The sequence below is a fragment of the Monodelphis domestica genome, chromosome 4 (assembly GCF_027887165.1).
Source record: "Monodelphis domestica isolate mMonDom1 chromosome 4, mMonDom1.pri, whole genome shotgun sequence".
Classification (NCBI taxonomy): domain Eukaryota; kingdom Metazoa; phylum Chordata; class Mammalia; order Didelphimorphia; family Didelphidae; genus Monodelphis; species Monodelphis domestica.
The window spans coordinates 386301209-386319386 of record NC_077230.1 but is presented as its reverse complement, the minus strand read 5'-3'; the positions used below and the strand labels follow the sequence as shown (position 1 = coordinate 386319386).

Here is an 18178-nt window from a genome sequence, read left to right as displayed (position 1 = left end):
CACCAGTCACCTAGACGTTGCCCAGTCCTGGGGTGTCCACTTGTCAGAGGGACTCCTATGCAGCTTTGGATTGGGGTAACTGACCACCACAAGAGTCGGTTTAGTGATTCCCCATATCCCTTGGCACTGGGCAAGGCTACCTACATGTTCTCAGGGTTGGTCAGGGGGCAGGCACAGGGCTGGCAGTCCTCAGGAGTTCCCGCGGTGGCATCACCATAGTAGCCAGGGGCACAGAGTTCACAGAATTCACCGGTCGTGTGATGCAGGCATTGCTGGGGATAGAGGGGTCCTGCTCTGGCCTGGCTGCGCCCCCTATCCTGTGCCAAGCTGTATCCCCACTGAGCCCTCCTGAGTGTCTCACATACACCAAAGCCATCCATGGATCCTCATCCCCACACCCCAACGACTCTACATTCAGTCTTCCATGCTTGCCCCTGTTCGCAGATGCTCATCCCCTTGATTAATCAGTGCCACCAGGGATACCTCCCACCTCCAATGCCTTACAAAGAGCCCTTCCTTCACCTGCAAAGCTTGCCCTGACAGTAACCCCTAAATGACTCAAAAAACATTTATAAAACCCTTCCCTTCCATCTTAGAATCAATACTGTATATTGGTTCCAAGGCAGAAGAACAGTGAGGGATTTAAGTGACTTGTGCAGGGTCACCGAGGCCACATTTGAACCCAGGTCCTTCTAATCTACATCTGATGTTCTATCCACTATAGGACCCAGCTGCCCCTACTCAAGAATTATGTGACACACTCAACTAGCAGCTCCCCCCAGGTGGTATCCATCGCTTTTGGCTGGCCTTCCACACGGACCCATTCCCGTCACCACCCAGACACAAGTATCTCCTGCACATGCTTCCTCCCTCCCAACCCCCAGCTTCCAGCCCCTCTCCCTTACGGAGCAGGCCCCGGTCTCTGGGTGGCAGGTATCTGAGTGCCCGTTGCATTCACAAAGCTCACAGTGGCCCAGGTAGAGGCCGCTCCCTGTTCGTGTGTAGCCAGAGGCACAGTCCTGGGAAAAGAGAAGAGAAGGTCAGGTTGGAGTTCATGAAGAGGCTCTGAGAGCGGAGGAAGGAAATTCCCAAGGCTCTAGCTCAGAGACACCATCACCCTGACTTGGATCTTCTGGAGGAACTTCATGGTCAGCAGGTGCAAAGATATTTCTCTCCCCATCCAAGCTTGGCTTCTGCCTTCTTATAAGAAGGATTTACCAGGGGCAGCTGGGTAGCTCAGTGGATTGAGAGCCAGGCCTAGAGACGGGAGGTCCTGGGTTCAGATCTGGCCTCAGACCCTTCCCAGCTGGGTGACCTTGAGCAAGTCTCTTGACCTCCATTGCCTAGCCCTGACCACTCTTCTGCCTTAGAACCAATACACAGTATTGAAGATGGAAGATAAGGGTTAAAAAAAAAGGATTTACCAAAAAATAGCTCTAGAATGTGGGGGCTGCGAGGGCCTTTAGAATAGAAAATGTCATTGAGGGGACATGAATGAGGAGAGACTCTAAACGAACACTCTAATGCAAATACCAACAACATGGAAATGGGTTCGAATCAAGGACACATGTGATACCCAGTGGAATCGTGCGTCGGCTATGGGAGAAGTGGTGGGAAGGGGGAAGGAAAAGGAAATTATCTTTGTTTCCAATGAATAATGGGATCAAATAAAATAATTCTAAAAAAAAGAATAGAAAATGTCAGAGCTCAGAATACTACGTATTGGTTCTAACACAGAAAAGTGGTAAAGGCTAGACAACTGGGGTTAAGTGATTTGCCCAGGGTCACATGTTAGGAAGTATCTGGGGCCATATTTGAATCCAAGACCTCCTGTCTTCAGGCCTGGTTCTCCATCCATTGAGCCATTTAGCTGCCTCTCAGTGACTCTTAAAACTGATCCTCTCCTCTCATCCTATATATAACCCATGGCTCTTTACTGATCCCCTTTCACAATGATCTCCCCATACTGAGGATATAGAAAGAATATGGCTCTGAGGATTAGAGTTCTAGTTCAAACTGGTAATTTTATAGGTTAAAAAAAAAACCCAAAACAAAAACCCCAGCCCTGAGGCCTAGAGACAAGTGATTTGCTCAATGTCACTCAGCAAGTTAATAACAAAGACCAGAAAACAGGTCTCTTGATTCCTAATCCTGAAAGAAGGTCAGAATCACAGTGCTGTTTGTCTCACCTGGCAGGAGAGCCCCCGATAGCCAGGGGGGCAGCGGCATTCCTCCACTTCTAGGGCCCGAGGTCCGGCTGCAGGTCCAGGAAGGGCTCTCTCCATGCTGACAGCACCAATGCTGGCTGCCAAAGGGACCGAGGAGAAGGTGGCACGGATCAGGATCTCATCTAGGTCAGCTAGCACCATCATCAAATGTTCTCGAGTGGCTGGCTGCCCATCTAACCTCCTCCAGAAATGCTGGTTTGGGGAAAGAAGTGTGGTGAGTAGAAGTTTTGAAGCCTCTATATCCTGCTTCTGTGACACTTCTACCCCCACCCCCAATCTGGCCCTTGTCTTCTTTGTCCAAGTCAGATTATTAGGTTAGGATGGCTGCTGGATGATGCCTGAGACTATGGAGTAGTGAGGGCAAATTGGAAATTGATCATTAGGTTTGATCAATTAGGTTTGGCATTGGAATCAGTCAGACTTCTTGTTTTGGTCAGAACCAGGGTCTAAGTTGATGTCATAGTTCAACTCAGAGTTGATCATGGTCTTAGTCAGAGTTGGGATCAGGGTCATGGTCAGAGTTGGGATCAGAGTCATGGTCAGAGTTGGGATCAGGGTCATGGTCAGAGTTGGGATCAGAGTCATGGTCAGAGTTGAGATTAGGGTCATGGTCAGAGTTGAGATCAGGGTCATGGTCAGAGTTGCGATCAGAGTCATGGTCAGAGTTGGGATCAGGGTCATGGTCAGAGTTGGGATCAGGGTCATGGTCAGAGTTGGGATCAAGGTCATGGTCAGAGTTGGGATCAGAGTCATGGTCAGAGTTGGGATCAGGGTCATGGTCAGAGTTGGGATCAGGGTCATGGTCAGAGTTGGGATCAAGGTCATGGTCAGAGTTGAGATTAGGGTCATGGTCAGAGTTGAGATTAGGGTCATGGTCAGAGTTGAGATTAGGGTCATGGTCAGAGTTGGGATCAGGGTCATGGTCAGAGTTGGCATCATGGCTATGGTCGGAGTTGGGATCAGGGCCATGGTCAGAGTTGAGATCAGGGTCATGGTCAGAGTTGAGATCAGAGTCATGGTCAGAGTTGGGATCAGGGTCATGGTCAGAGTTGAGATCAGGGTCATGGTCAGAGTTGGGATCAGGGTCATGGTCAGAGTTGGCATCATGGCTATGGTTGGAGTTGGGATCAGGGCCATGGTCAGAGTTGGGATCAGGGTCATGGTCAGAGTTGGGATCAGGGTCATGGTCAGAGTTGGGATCAGGGTCATGGTCAGAGTTGGCATCATGGCTATGGTTGGAGTTGGGATCAGGGTCATGGTCAGAGTTGACATCATGGTCATAGAGTTATGTTATGGCCATGGTCAGAGGTGGGGACATGGTCCCAATCAGAATGGGGAACATGATCATGGTAGATCACGGTTGACATCAGAGTTGACATCTGATTGGACTCAGATTTGCTGTTGGGGTTGGAATCAAGGTCAGAGCTGGGGGTCTTGGTCTTAGTTAGACTAAGCCCAGTTGGTCCCTTTGTACCTCTCTGAACATTATTTCGAAGCTCTTCCTCTCTCGGCCTTGCAGCTCTGGTTGGGTAGCTACTAGAGTGATGTCATTCCCCTGTGGAGACATGGTGGGATAAGAATAATCCCTCATAACATTACAGTACTGGATAGTTACAAAACCTTTTCACATCCTCCATCTTTTTTTGGTCCTACAAGGTTAGTAGGGCAAGCATGACTCCCTCACTTTATAAATGAAAAAACCGAGATGCAAAACACTGAAAGTGTTTTGTCCAAAGCCATCCATAGAGAATAGTGCTAGAGCTAGGGAGCTTCTGCCTCGGACACTAGGAGGCTATGAGATAGGAGAAGATGTTCTCAGTGACTGCACTGACACTGGTTGCTTTCTAATATCTCCAGTCCCTGTTCACCCTACCTTCCATTTTCTTTAGAGGGAACAGCAAGGATCTCTGCCCACAGCCCACCAGGGTGGCAAAAGGACCCAGAAACCCATTCTAATACACACCTGGGTGTGTAGGCAGACTCTGAGGGAAGAGACTCCAGGGGAGCTTAGCCCTTTCCTTGTAGACAACCATCCCCTTCCCCACAATCCCTCCCTTTCTCCTATGGTCTTACAGCAGGGAGAGCTCACCGTGATCTGTACATCAGGATCAGAGAGGGGGCTGCCCTGGGCTCCAGTTGTGTAGGAGAGAATGTATCGGAGCTTCCCACCATAGGCGTCCACCTGCAGGGAACCAAGCCTTGGGTGTCACCAGCCCTGCTCTGCCTTTCCAACCTCTTTACCCACTCTTCCCCATCCCAACTCTAGTTCCTCAGTCAAGGAAAACTGGGTAAGAGTGCCCAGGGTGTGGGTTGGGTGCATGAACTATGCTGCTGTTATAAGAATCTTTTCTCCCCCCTATGAGGCTGAATCTCAAGGCACAATCAGTGCTAGAGGACACAGAGTGGATCTCCCCATAGAAGTTGATGAGATCAGTCCAACTTCATCTTGGAAGCAATGATGAGGGTCAATTTTCCACTATCCATAATCCAAAATATTATTAAAAACAAACAAACCCTTACCATAATCTGTCTTAGAATCAATACTGTGTATTGGTTCCAAGGCAGAAGAGCAGTAAGGTTAGGCAACTAGGATTAAGTGACTTGCCCAGGGTCACACAACTAGGACGTATGAGATCAGATTTGAACCTAGTCTCCAGGACTGGTTCTCTAGCCACTGAGCCAACCTAACTGCCCCTTCAAAATCTTACCCATCTTTAAGACTCTGCTTAAAGTCTCCCATGATCCTCCCAGCCTGAAAGGATGGTCCTTTCCATTGCTACCCCAACCAAATAAAAACACATGCTCCTAATAATTCATATTTACATCAACTAATCAATAAATTTATTAACCACCTACTATGGCTACACCCAAGGAACACAGACTATTATTATTATTATTAAATTACAATTTATTTTTATTCAGCACATTGAGCATGCAGTACCGACTCTTTATGGGTGTGCAGTCTCTGTTCGACTATCTATTCCATTAAATCAGGATCTTGTCTTAATTACTTGTGTCTCTCTCAGTATCTGGTCCTAAGTTTTCCAAAAATATTTTTTTAACTGAATTTGCCATCTTGTTGTTTGTAGGACCTCTCTACTAATGCAGGTCTAGACTTTTTATTTTCAGTCTTAAAGAGGGTTTGGGGCACTGAGATCAGTGACCTAGCCAAAGTCACATAGCCAGGATATATCAGAGGCAGGATTTGAACTCAGGTCTTCCTAACTGTGGCCACACCCCTCTATTCATTAAGCTACACTGCCTTTCTATGTACAGATAGCATTTCATGAATGGCTTCTGAATAAATGAATGACCTTTAGGTGTCACCACAATTTGTTTCTGTGGTTCTGTAGACCCCATTCCATCCTTCCTTTAGTCTAAATTCTTTTCATCCTTCCCTTCCACTACCTTCTCCAGGAAGCCTTTCCTGACCTCCTCAGCCTAGAATGATCTTACCCTACCCTGAGGGACCTTCCTGGTCTGTCCCACACCCTGGTTCTCCTCCTTTTTCTTTTCTAAAAGTTAAAACCCTCACTTTCCGTCTTGGAATCAATACTGTGTATTGGTTCTAAAGCAGAAGAGTGGTAAGGGCTAGGCAATGGGGGCTAAGTGATTTGCCCAGGGTCACCCAGCTAGGATGTGTCTGAACCCAGGTCCTCCCAAATCTTGGCAATCCACTATACTACTAAATATCCCCCTTCCATTGGATTTTAAGCTCTTTGAGAGCAGGGATGATGCCTTACCTATATCTATCAAACAAATGGATCTAAGTTTCAGGTTTTGGGACTCAATAAAGAAATGCTTGATAGCAATGATGCTGTTTATTGGCTTTATTTTTTGGACAGCACTCTGACCCAGCAGGCTTCACCTCCACCCTGGCTACCATTTGTCACTTTGTCTCACGATGTCTTGATTTACCAGCCCTCAGTACCCACAGAACCCAACTTGTGCCACAGCTAACCAAGACCAACTGACTTCTTTCTATTGGCCCTTTAGCCCTTGGCCTGATGCTATATCCCAATTGTAGCAGCTGGACACAAGACCTGCTCCTACTGGAGAGGTCAGAGGCAGTTGGAGTGTCCACTGAGACTGGCTAGGCTTCCTAATCTTCATTTTCTGGGTACCAGTCCTCCATTCCCAGAGGGAAGGCTAGAATGACTTCTTCTCCAAGGGATGCTCTTAGGGTCTTCCTAGGATCCATGGAACAGCTCTCATGGGGGGCAGAGCCCCTTTCAGAGACCCAACCTTGATTTAATGGTGACCTAGGGCATCTGAGCCAGGCCAGCACAGACAAACAGCAACATTAAAGAGACACTAAAGGAATCCTATCTTGGGGTCTCTGGGAACTACCCAGTAAAGGATGCTAGAATAAGCAGATAGTAAACCAGGAAGGAAACAGGAAAGTCCAGGTTTTATTGTAGCCTGCCTGAGTGTATTTCCCTTCCAGGGTCCCAGACCCTTCCATCTTGCACAGTCTGGCTTCCTCTTGAGAATTTTCAAACCAGAGGTCCATCCATCCTCCCTCCCATCATTACCTTGTCCCCTAGGAAGGCTCTAGGAAGTTCCCAATAATAGACGCTTTCCGGAAGCTGAGAGAAGGCCTTGTAGGCAAGAGAGAACTAGGATAGAAGGTGGAAAGACCAGTGAGAGCAGGAAGGAGGGGGAAGGATGGGGCAGGGCCATTATTGGATTCAGGAAAGGCCTAAGAATCCCAAAAGGTAGACAGAGGAGAGCTACTACTATCACTGTGGGCTCCCAAGACTCAGACCCTGGGACAAAGCCTACATAGAGGTAGGGGCAATTGTCTCTGAGACTCCAAGGGATGGTGAGAGGTGTCCTTGGTGCTGGGGATATGGTCTGTTCACTAGGCATCCCCATCTCTTCCCAGGGGGGAGGTGGAGGCAAGAGAGCCAGATCCTCAGACTATGCTAGTAGAGATGGTCTAGCATGAAGCTTGCAACTGACTTACCAGGCAATACCTGATAGAGTGGACAGGGTTAGGAGGAGAGGGGAAGCAGGGCAGGGCAGAGTCCCAGAGGAAGGACATAGTGTGGCTGTGATGCCCACCACCTACCTGAGAGTCAGTTGGCCTGGCAGAAGTGCCAGAGCCAGAGTTTGCAGAGGAAGAAAGGGAAGCCGCTGGAGAGGAGGAAGAAGAAAAGGAAGGAGGAGGAGATGGAACTGCCTTTAGGGAGGCTGCAGGCTGAGGGTGGGTAGACCCTGCATGACCTGGGCCATGAAAGGTACCCTGGGCATGGTGAAGTGGTGATGGAGGGGCAGCAAAGCTGGAGAGGAGCTTCCAGATCTCTGCATCCATTCGTCTCTGAGCCTCATCCACCTGGAATGCAGGTGGAAAGGGAAGGAGAAAAGGGAGGAATAAAAGGGAGGGAGAAGTGATGAAAAAGGAGGATGGGTAGAAGAATGGAGGTGGGAAAGGGAAGGAAGGAAGGAATGGAGGGGAAGAAAGGAGGGAGGAAGGGAAGGAAGGAAGAAGAAAAGGAACAAAGGAAGGAAGGAAGGAAATGGAAGGAGAGAAGGCAAAAGAAACAGAGAAGATTGTAGAAATCAACAAGACTCAGAAACTCCATTCTCATTCTCACCCCTCAATCTGAGGACCTACCCAGGCTACCTTCTTGGTACCCCTCTCTATTGCAAAGCCTCAAGATTACCCAAAGGGGAATCAGGGGCAGGACTTCTCTTGGTACCTCCACAGGGGTCAATAAGGCTCTAAGACCTCTGCTTTCCCTATTCCTCACCCATTGGGTTGTGACTGGCTTGATCCTAGAGGGCAGGTGTTGCTAACTGGAAAGGGAGATTGGTGAGCATCCAAGGAAGATAATGGGTATTGCCTAATGGACAGAGTTGCCAAAAAAACAAAACAAAACCAAGTAACTGGATGAGCAAAGGATGAGGAGAGGTCTTCAAAAGTGTCTGTTGGAGTGCATACATTGGGCATTCAAGGATGCCCAAGACAGGCACAGAACTTGTTCCCCTGGCCCTAATAGCCTTCCTGCTCTGGGATATATTTCCAGGGGAAGCATGAGTGGTCAGTTATTGGTGGCATGGGTCAGTGCCAATGCTAAAATGGGGAAAGTGGGCACAGATGAGGCCTGTGTCTTCAGTCCCAGAAACACTTTTTTTGGTTCTGGTATTTGGCCTTCTTGTTAGGGTCCTGGGCATTGTCAGGTACAATGGTTACCTGGGATGACCGGGATGCCCGGCCACTGCCCACAGGGGGCCCCAGAATCTTCCCAGCTGCCACAGCCTCCCGCAGCTGCTCCTCTGAGAAGGATGTGCGGTTCTGATAGAATGGATGATGGGTCAGATCTCCCCAAACCCTGCCCTGGCACCAGAACCCTAGGGTAGCGCCAACCCTCCAGTGGGAAGTCCCCGATTTGTATCATGCCATGAGTCACAGTTTCTCATTTCTGAGCTTGGCACATGGAAAGTTAGCTCCAGGTGATTGGCAGGTCAGTGCCAGTGTGACCTGGTAATGTGGGGTGACACAAAGGTTACCTCCTCCTGCCAACCCAAGGTTAGTACTAGAGCCCAAACCACAGAGTAGTTCCAGGAAGGTTGTGGAAATTGCTTTGCTCCTGGCTTGGCCCATGGGGCCCCTGACTGACTACAGGCCTGAATATGCCTTTAATGGGACAAGCTGTATCTTGTCCCTGGGGTGTCACTCTATCCCTACCATGAGCCCCACTCCTGGGCCACCACAGCATCCCACATCTCTTTGGATCTGCACTGCATGCTGGACTGAGGGGAACAGCAGACACCCTAATTATACACCGTGAGCATGCCACACCACATTCTGCATGCCATACCTGATGTGCCCTCCGTAGCCGTGCAAAGTATGCTTCCCTCTGGCAGCACAGGGTACCAGGAGAAAGAGAGAAATAGGTTCCAGAGAGGTAAAGGCCCAAGAAATCGCAGGAGACAGATACAAAGGGCAGAATGGAGATTAGGGACAGAGGACAGAGACAAGGGTAGAGCTGGGAAGCGTGCAGATGAAGGAATGGAGAGCAGAGACCAGGGGAACAGACGCAGGAAGCTAGATATGAAGGAAGGATAGGCATCCTGGGATGGACAGACAGGGGAGACAGAGGTGTGGATGAGGGACAGAAATGGAAGAAGATGAAGCGACAAAGCAAAGAAACAATGAAGAGACAAAGGACCAACAATGGGTTCCTTTGGCAGGCCCCTGGGAGGAAGAAGGTGAGAAGCCAGGGATGGTCTCGAGGATGGAAAGAGCTATACGCCTGCAGAGCTTCACACGATTGAGAAGCTTGAGGGAGCCTCTCTTTGCTGTTTCCTAACTCAGTTCCTGTCCCACCAACGTTCCCTGTGCCCTTACTCAGCCCCGCTGGCATCTCCTCGGACACCACTGATCCTACCCCCACATAACTCAAAGGTGAACCCTTTCTACCAGTATCCATCTCTTCTATCATCTCCATCACTGCCATCATCATGGTCATTGCCTTCAATTTCACCATCACCTGATCATCATAAGCCATTCTGAGTGTGGGGAACAGGCTGGCCCCAATTGCCCACCCTGTGCCCTCACACCCTGTACCTTGTCTCCCTGGTAAGTCTCGGGCAACTGCCAGTAGAAGGACTCATGGCCCAGGTGGGCAAAGTTGCTGAAGGAGAGCTGGCTACCCTCAGGCATCGGCTCCACGATGAAGCCCCCGGCCACCCGGCTGCTTCGCTGCCGATTCACCAGTGTGAAACCTTGGAAGTCACCGGGAGCAAAGGGGGTGGAGGTCTGGCAAGAGAAAGAGTAGGATGGGGTCATCTTGGGTGCTGGGGATAGGAGAGTGAGGGGATTGGCACAGTGGGCACCAAGACAGTATGGGGACAGGTGCTGGGGTAGGCACTGAGGAAGGCTGGGGAGGGGCACTAAAAGCTGTGAGAATGGGCAGAGGAGGGGCAGATACTAGACAGTTTTGGGAGCCGGGGAGACAATGTTGAGGTCCCTCCAGGAATAAAGCTCTGGAGAAGCCTTGGGAATAAGTGGCAGAAGGGAGAAGGGCTGAAGTGGGTTCGGGAGGTAGAGCTCAGTAGTCCATACCAGGTGGCGGGTGTAGGAGGAGCTGGCACACTGCTGGGTGACGCCCATACAGAAACAGGGCAGGCAGCCTTCGGGGTTGGCAGCACTCAGGTAGAAGTGATGAAGACGGCAAGAGCTGCAGGTGGGGCCCTCCACCTTGGACTGAGGGGATGGGGCAGACACACAGGAAGGTGAGCTCTCCTTTTTGGTTCATCCTCTCATTAGCAGTCCCCAAGCTTCCTCTTCCCCAGTGCTGCCCCTTCCTCTCCCTCTAGGCCTGTGCCAGGGTCCTGGCCTAAGGGAGGTGACAGGTTTAAGAGCAGGGTGAGGGGCAGCTAGGTGGTTCAGTGGCTAGAGAGCCAGATCTAGAGTCAGGAAGTCCTGGGTTCAAATCTGACCTGGACAAGTCACTTAGCCCCCATTGCCCAGCCCTTACCAACTCATCTGCCTTGGAACCAATTTACAGTATTGATTCTAAGATGGAAGGTAAAGGTTTAAAAAAATTAATCAAGGGAATTAGGTGGCTCGGTGGATAGAAAGCCAGGGCTTAGAGATGAGAGGTCCTGGATTCAAATCTGGCCTCAGACACTTCCTAGCTGTGTGATCCTAGGCAAGTCACTTAACCCCCCATTGCCTAACCCCTGCCCTTCTGTCTTAGAGTTGTTACTAAGACAGAAAAGTTAAAAAAAAAAGAGCTGGATGGCCTGCCTCAGAGACCAATAGCAGCTTCTATTTCAGTAGCAAATAGAGATTTACAGAGCACTCTGTTCACACAGGTGAAGAACGTAGTACCATTCCCATTTTACAGATGAGAAAACCAAGGCACAGAGAGATCTTGTCTAAGGTTAACTAACAGACAGGACTCCAACCTGGGTCTCAGACCCCCACATCCAATGGCCTTTCTGACTTTTAAATTAAATTAAATTTTTCTCTTTTTTATTGTAGATTTAACATTTAAAGCAAATATGAACATTTCAGGATAGGAACAGAGAAGGAAACTGTTACACACAGTTTGAATTTGGAAGGTATCAAAATGGAAAGGCAACATTGGTATAGTGACTGATAGAGGGCTGGCCTTGGAGGCAAGAGGTCCTGGGTTCAAATTCTGCCTCAGATTTATCTGGCCCTTTGACCAATCTCTACTTTCTGTCTTAATATCAATTTTTTTTAAACCCTTACCTTCCATCTTCGAATCAATACTATGCATTAGTGGTAAAGGCTAGGCAATAGGGGTTAAGTGACTTGTCTGGGGTCACACAGCTAGGAAGTACCTGAGGTCAAATTTGAACCTGGGACCTCCCATCTCTAGGCCTGGCTCTCAATCCACTGAGTTACTCAGCTGCCCTCTTAATATCAATTCTAAGACCGAAGAGGGGCAAGGGCTAGGCAATCAGGGTTAAGAGACTTGTCCAGGGTCACATAGCTGGGAAGCATCTGAGGGTCCTCCAGACTCTAGGCCGGGTGCTCTATCCCCTGAGCCACCTGTCTATTTAGTATTTTACTAATGCATGTTTCTAACTTTTCTGTGTGTCATTAACACCAGAGCCCAACTCCTTTCCCCTTTTCTCAAAAGAAGTCTTCCCTGCCTCTAAATAGGTAGAATCAAGCATCCAGGGGTGCCCCCTTCTCCCCAATACTTACCTTACACCGACACTGCCCTGAGGCTTTGTCGCATTGGGTGCTGAGACTGCCTGCTGGGTCACATCCGCAGCCATCAGGGACCGGGCCAGGTCTATCACCTGCAGAGGGAGATGGAGGGAAAGCTGCTACTTTCCCCACCTCTCCAGACACCCCCACTGCTAGCCTTCCCCTCTGTGGACAGAGTGTGGGGGCCTGGCTAGTCCAATCACCCCCTGCATCTCCCCCATCTTCTGCCCTTTTGGTCCCAACAAGCCCCAACTCACTTAGGCAGGGCTGGCCCAGACTGGGGTTGCCATGGTAACCAGGAGCACACCTGTAGGAAACAAACAATTTCATGAGCCACTCTTATTTTTTTTAAGCCTCACTGTCCATCCTAGCAACAGCTCTAAGATAGAAGAGGGGCAAGAATAAGGCATTCTGGGTTAAGTGACTTGCCCAGGGTCACATAGCCAGGACATGTCTGAGGGCACATTTGAACCTAGGTCCTTTCAACACCAGACCTGGTGCTCTATCCACTGAACCACCTCGCTGCCCACATTGGCCATTAATATTAAAGCCTAGCTTAAAAATATATGCAAAGCAATTTCTCCATCTGTGATTTCATGGGGTCAGGGGTGTGCTGGTGACAGCTCAAAATGGGTCAAGAGAGATTTTTAGTGTGGGCATTTACACCTTAGAAGTTAGGAAATGCTACAAATCAGAGTTTGATTTTTTAATTTTATTGTCTATTCTTTTTTTAAATTAAAAATGTTTAATTAATTAAGAAAATTTTTGATGGTTACATGATTCATGTTCTTTCCCTCCCCTCCCCACCCCCACCGCAGCCGAGACACAATTTCACTGGGTTTTACTTGTGTCACTGATCAAGTGGTTGTCTATTCTTAATAAAGTGAAGGAGAAAATGTTAGTGTAGACTGAAGTTAAAAGTGTATCCTTGCACACATTCCCCAACTCCTCCCACCAGAGAACCAGTCCTTCGTGCTTCCCAGTACACCCCTGCATGGGGGCTTCACAAGATAGATAACACAAAAATGATTATTATCCCATTGTACAGATGAAGAAGTTGAGGATGTGTCATGCCCTATATCACACAGTGAGCCTGGATTCTAAGCTAATTCTCTTGCTCCAAGCCCAGTGAGCATTCCATCTAGGTGACACAGGCTGAAAGATTTTTAAGAAATCATCTAATCAGGGAGCAGCTAGAAAGCACAGTAGATAGAGGACCAGGCCTAGAGATGGGAGGAGTTGGGTTCAAATCCAGCCTTAAACACTTCCTAGTTGTGTGACCTTGGGCAAGTCACTTAACCCCAATTGCCTAGTCCTTGAAGCCACTTAACCCAGATTGCCTAGTCTTTGTCACTTTTCTGTCTTAGAATTGATTACTAATACAGAATTTAAGTTTTAATTTTTTTTTATTTTAATGAATTTCCACATAAATTTTCTGAAGTTATATGATCCAAATTGTCTCCCTACCTTCTTCCCTTCCCCCTCCTGGTGCTGGCAAGCAATTTGATCTGGAGTATACATGTTTGATCATGCAAAACATATTTCTTTATAGTTCATTTTTATAAGTGAATAGTCTTAAAAATCAAAACCTGAAAACATATACCCAAATAAACAGGTGATAAATCATATGCTTTCATCTGCACAGAATTTAAGTTTTTAAATAAAAAAAATAAATCATGTAATCAGGGGGAGGAGAGGGAGGAATTTTGGAACTCAAAAATAAAAATAGAAATCTCCTAATCCTGTTTTCCTCATTTTATAGGTTAAAAAAATGGTGAGTCCCACAGCACATCAAAGGGCAAAACCAGTACCAAGATTTAGGTCAAGCATCAATCATCAATCAATCAAAGCAAATCTCTGCCCACCCCTTAATTCAATTCTAGAGAACTGATTAAACAACCATAAAACACTCTCACCACCCACCATCATCTGAGGGGAACAGTCCTGGCTCTGAAGTCCAAGGACCTGAAGGCTAATCTCACCTCTAAGGCTTACTACCAGTGTGACCCTAAGGAAGTCACTAAACTTTCCTAAATTTCAGTGTTGTCATCTGGAAACCAAGGGGGTAAGCTACAAAGCCTCTGAGGTCCTGACCAGTGGTGGACCTGAGAGATGCTCCCTCCTCCTCCTCCTCCCCTCCTGGGGACATACCTCTCGCAGTGGCGACCACTGTGCCCTGGGGAGCAGGCATCGCAGGTGGGGTGGCCATCAGTGTCCAGAAAACAAGTATGGATCCCTCTGTAGTTTGGGGAGAAGAAACCAAGATGGAGATGGATCTGGGTTGAGAGCCAATGTCAAGGGAAACAGAGGAAGTAATCCTAGAATCCAGAACTTTGGCATTGGAGGCCACCTGGGCTAATGGAATGTTGTTGCAAATGGTCATTCCATGCAGATGAAAGCATGCAATTTTTCACTTGTTTATTTGGGTTTATATTTTGGGGTTTTGGTTTTATATAATTATTCATTTATAAAAATGAACAATTTGGAAATTTATTTTGTGTGATAATATGTGTATAACCCAGAAAAAAAATTTAAAACCCCAAACCAAAAACAAATGGTTATTTCAGAAGAGTAGAACAGAGGATGATGCAATGTGAGGTGCCGGAAGGACCCTGGGAGTGGAGTTATCTAAGCTGGGGGAAATGAAAATGTGCTCCAGAGTTTTGTAACTGTGAGCTTGATGCCTCTGGTCTGGTCTGATCCTCTTATTTTATTTTATTTTTATGTGTTTAAATTTTATTTAATTTTTTTCCTTTATTTAATAACAAATTTCCACATAAGGTTTCCAAAGTTAGATGAGCCAAATTGTTTCCCTCCCTCACCTCCTCCCAGAACTGGCAAGTAATTCAGTCTGGGCATAACCTATTTCTATATTATTCATTTTTATAGGAGAATAATCTTATAAAACCAAAGCCCCCAAACATATACCCAAATTAAAAAGGGATAAATCAAATGTTTTCATCTGCATTTCTACTTCAACAGTTCTTTTTCTGGAGGCAGATAGCCTTCTTTTCCATAAGTCCTCAATTCTCTCATTTTATAATTTTTTAAACTTTATTTTTTTAATTTTAAAAAATTTCCCATGGTTAGGATTCATGTTTTCCCCCTCATCCCCACCCCCCCTGAGTTGAAAAGCAATTCTACTGAACTTGATTCTCTCACTTTAGAGAAGAAATCAAGAATGGGAGAAGGGGAGGGACTTGGCCAATGTCACACAGTTTAGTAATGAGTGAGTTGAGCTTCGAACCCCAATTTTCTGATTTCAAATCAAATAAATTCTATACCATGTTGCCAAAGGGTGAAGAGGGATGGGATGGGCAAGAGAAAGACAATGAGAAAGAAGGGAAGAGAAAAGAAGAATCAGGCCCAAGGCATGGGGAGGGCAGCTCAGACTTACTGGTTGTTAGAGGGCATCCCGTGGCAGGGGCAGGGCTGGCAATCTTCAGGGGAACCTCTCTGGGCATCACCGTAGTATCCGGGTTGGCAGCGTTCACATTTGGCACCATCCGTGTGGTGTTGGCAGCCCTAGAAAGGAGACGGTCAAGACCTTGGCTGCCTCTGGGTCCATGGGCCAGTGTGGCCCCTTCTCCCCATTTCCCCCCAACTCTGCCCAATCCATCTTTTCCAACCCCAGGCTTAGAGCATTGCTCATTCTCAACTGAGCTGCCCTAGGGATCAGGGCCCTAGAAGACAGTGGAACATCCAAGAGCCCTAGTGGAAGGGTACCAGATTGGGGAGCTCTCACCTGGCAAGCCCCGGTCTCTGGGTCACATATCACCGAGTGTCCATGGCAGCTACAGAGTTCACAAGTGCCCAGGTAGAGACCACTGGATGCACGGGTGTACCCTATATCACAGAACTGTGGGGAGAAGGCAGGTCAGGGAGGGAAAGAGGAAGGGGGCAAAAGAACTTTCCCCTCTTCCCGCCCCAGGGCAGAACTTCTTCAGTGGGGGTTCAGCTGTTTGCAGGACTCCCCAGCTGGAGGAACCACAAAAGGGGGGAGCAGATAAAGCCCCCAAAACAGGCAAGGAAAAGAACTGTGAAGAGCCAGGGAGGGCCCTGAGAGCAGAGAATTATAAAGACTGAAAGGAAAACTTAAGAGAATATTAGGACCAGTCTCATTTATTTTAACCCCATATCTTCTGTCTCAGCATCAATCCTGTATATTGGTTCCAAGGCAGAAGAGAGGTAAGGACTGAGTAATTGGGGTTCAGTGACTTGCTCAGGGTCATACAGCTAGGAAGTGTCTGAGGTCACATTTGAACCCAAGACCTGTCTCCAGGTCTGGATCTCAATCCACTGAGCCACCTAGTTGCTCCCTAAACCAACCTCATTTTACTACTGAGGCTCAGAATGACTTGCTGGAGGTCGCCCAGGCAGTAAGTAGGAGAGGTAGAATTTTAACTTAGTCCTTTGGATTCCAAATGCTCTCTACAGGATGAGGGGTGTAGGGGGATAGGCTGGAGGCTTGACATACACAGATGCTGGGGCTCACCTGGCAGGATGGTCCTCGGTAGCCAGGCGGGCAGACACACTGCTCCACCTCCACAGCCTGCTCCAGCCCCGTGACCTGGGGCACAGCCACATCCATGTGTAGTCCAGAAAGCCTGTGGGGGTAGTGAGGGGAGGCCAAGGCCAGAGAATGGAGGCTGTGGAGTCCTGGGCTTTAGAGGTCAGTCAATACACCCCCCACCCCTGACTCCAAATGCAAGCTCTTCTACTATACCCTGAATGGTGGAGGCCCATGCGCCATCGTCCATCCTAACCCAGACTCATTGGAGGTCTTAGAATGATAGAGGAGAGGCCTTAGAGCATGTTCCATCCTGCCCTAGCCTATCTCTAGATCACAGAAAAGATTTCGGGGGCTGCAGGAACCCAGAGTCCAATCTGCTTGTGCTACAGACAAGGTGACCAAAGCCCAGGTCCCAGCTGGTCTGTAGGCAGGATTTGACCATGCCAGCTCCCCAGACTCTAAATTCAGGGCACTCTGAAGGCCACAAGACCCAGCTTTCTCAACGCCTCCCCAACCTCTTGCCATGGGCAAACCATTCTCAAGGTACCTGCTCTCCACCTGGCTCTCAGCATAAGACGCCCGAATCATGATGACATCGATGTCGGCGAGGGCCATGAGCAGGTGCTCACGGGTGGCCGGCTGCCCGTCTGCCCTGCGCCAGGCGTGCTGTGGATGAGAACGCACATGTCCTGACTGCCCTTTCGGAAGACTCATGGAGGCAGGACTGACCTGCAGTCCCTCCTCCTAAGAGGGCTTAGGAGGGAGACCTGGGGCCCACCGGCCTGAGGAAGATGATGGATAGGAACCAGGACCTCGTCCAGTCCAGAGCCTTTTCTAGAGATCAGGGAAGGCTGTGGGGCCGGGGACAGTGCTGGGGCTCACCTCGCGGAAGGGCACGGAGAAGGTGCTGGGCTGGCCTGGCACAGGCTCCTGCTGGGGGTGGTGTTCTAGGGAGATTTCATTGCCCTGAAGCAGGACCAGGGGCTGCCCGTGCAGGGCTGGGGAGCCTGGACTGGGCCGCTGGGTCACGGTGAAGTGTAGTTCTCCTCCATAGGAGGTCACCTGGGGAGAGGAAGACAATGCTAGATTATATCCCAGTCAGCTAGAAAACCCTGGAATAATGGCAGGAAGGAGGCCTGGGTTTGAATGTTACCATTAACTAGCTATGAGACCTCAAATAAGTCTCTGACCATCCCTGTGCCTCCCTCTACTCTGCAATTTCAGGGTAACGGATTAGATGATATTTTCCTTTCAGTACTGTTATTCCAGGTTGTAAGGGACCTCCTAGAGCGAATACTCTAAATTCTAATATTCTCATCTCTGAAATTCTCTGTTCCAAGATCTCTCCCAGTTTTGATATTCTCTGTTCTGAGGCTCCTTCTAGTCCTGACATTCTGTGTTCTTAGGTTGTTTCTGGCTGACCTTCTCTGTTCTAAGGCCCCCCACCCCAGCTCTCCTCCTCTCTGGGTCCACAATGACTGGTGTCCTTAGTTATCCATCTCATGCAGAGCCAGCTGAGAAGATGCTCTCCAGACTGCCCCATGCCCATCCCTACAGTATCTCTCACATCCATTCCTCTGGTACCTTCCCTGGAACCAACATAACAGCTTCCCCAGGAGTCTTCCTGCCTCTCTTCTCTCCCTTTTCTGAGTACATCCTTCATGACACTCCTATAATCATCTTCCTCCTGCAGAACTCTGGTCCTATCACCTCTGCCCAAAATTCTCACCCCTCTGC

At 48.5% G+C, this 18178-nt stretch overlaps 1 protein-coding gene across 6 annotated transcripts in view; it reads right to left on the bottom strand.

The window, feature by feature from the left end:
* Positions 1-18178, bottom strand: part of HSPG2 (heparan sulfate proteoglycan 2) — a 173273-nt gene that overhangs the window by 62936 nt on the left and 92159 nt on the right. For 4 of the 6 annotated variants that reach the window (XM_056795621.1, XM_056795623.1, XM_056795622.1 and 1 more), the window contains 19 exons: positions 17324-17503; positions 16989-17107; positions 16424-16535; positions 15674-15787; positions 15326-15453; positions 14080-14166; positions 12186-12235; positions 11923-12020; positions 10303-10443; positions 9805-9996; positions 9056-9094; positions 8428-8529; positions 7303-7566; positions 6764-6847; positions 4318-4410; positions 3703-3783; positions 2190-2420; positions 906-1019; positions 145-272 (listed from right to left, as the gene is read on the bottom strand). In XM_056795621.1, the coding sequence (XP_056651599.1) occupies positions 145-272; positions 906-1019; positions 2190-2420; positions 3703-3783; positions 4318-4410; positions 6764-6847; positions 7303-7566; positions 8428-8529; positions 9056-9094; positions 9805-9996; positions 10303-10443; positions 11923-12020; positions 12186-12235; positions 14080-14166; positions 15326-15453; positions 15674-15787; positions 16424-16535; positions 16989-17107; positions 17324-17503 (2357 nt within the window). The remainder of the gene's footprint in view (positions 1-144; positions 273-905; positions 1020-2189; positions 2421-3702; positions 3784-4317; positions 4411-6763; positions 6848-7302; positions 7567-8427; positions 8530-9055; positions 9095-9804; positions 9997-10302; positions 10444-11922; positions 12021-12185; positions 12236-14079; positions 14167-15325; positions 15454-15673; positions 15788-16423; positions 16536-16988; positions 17108-17323; positions 17504-18178) is intronic. The other 2 variants (XM_056795625.1, XM_056795626.1) reach the window with 1 other exon arrangement.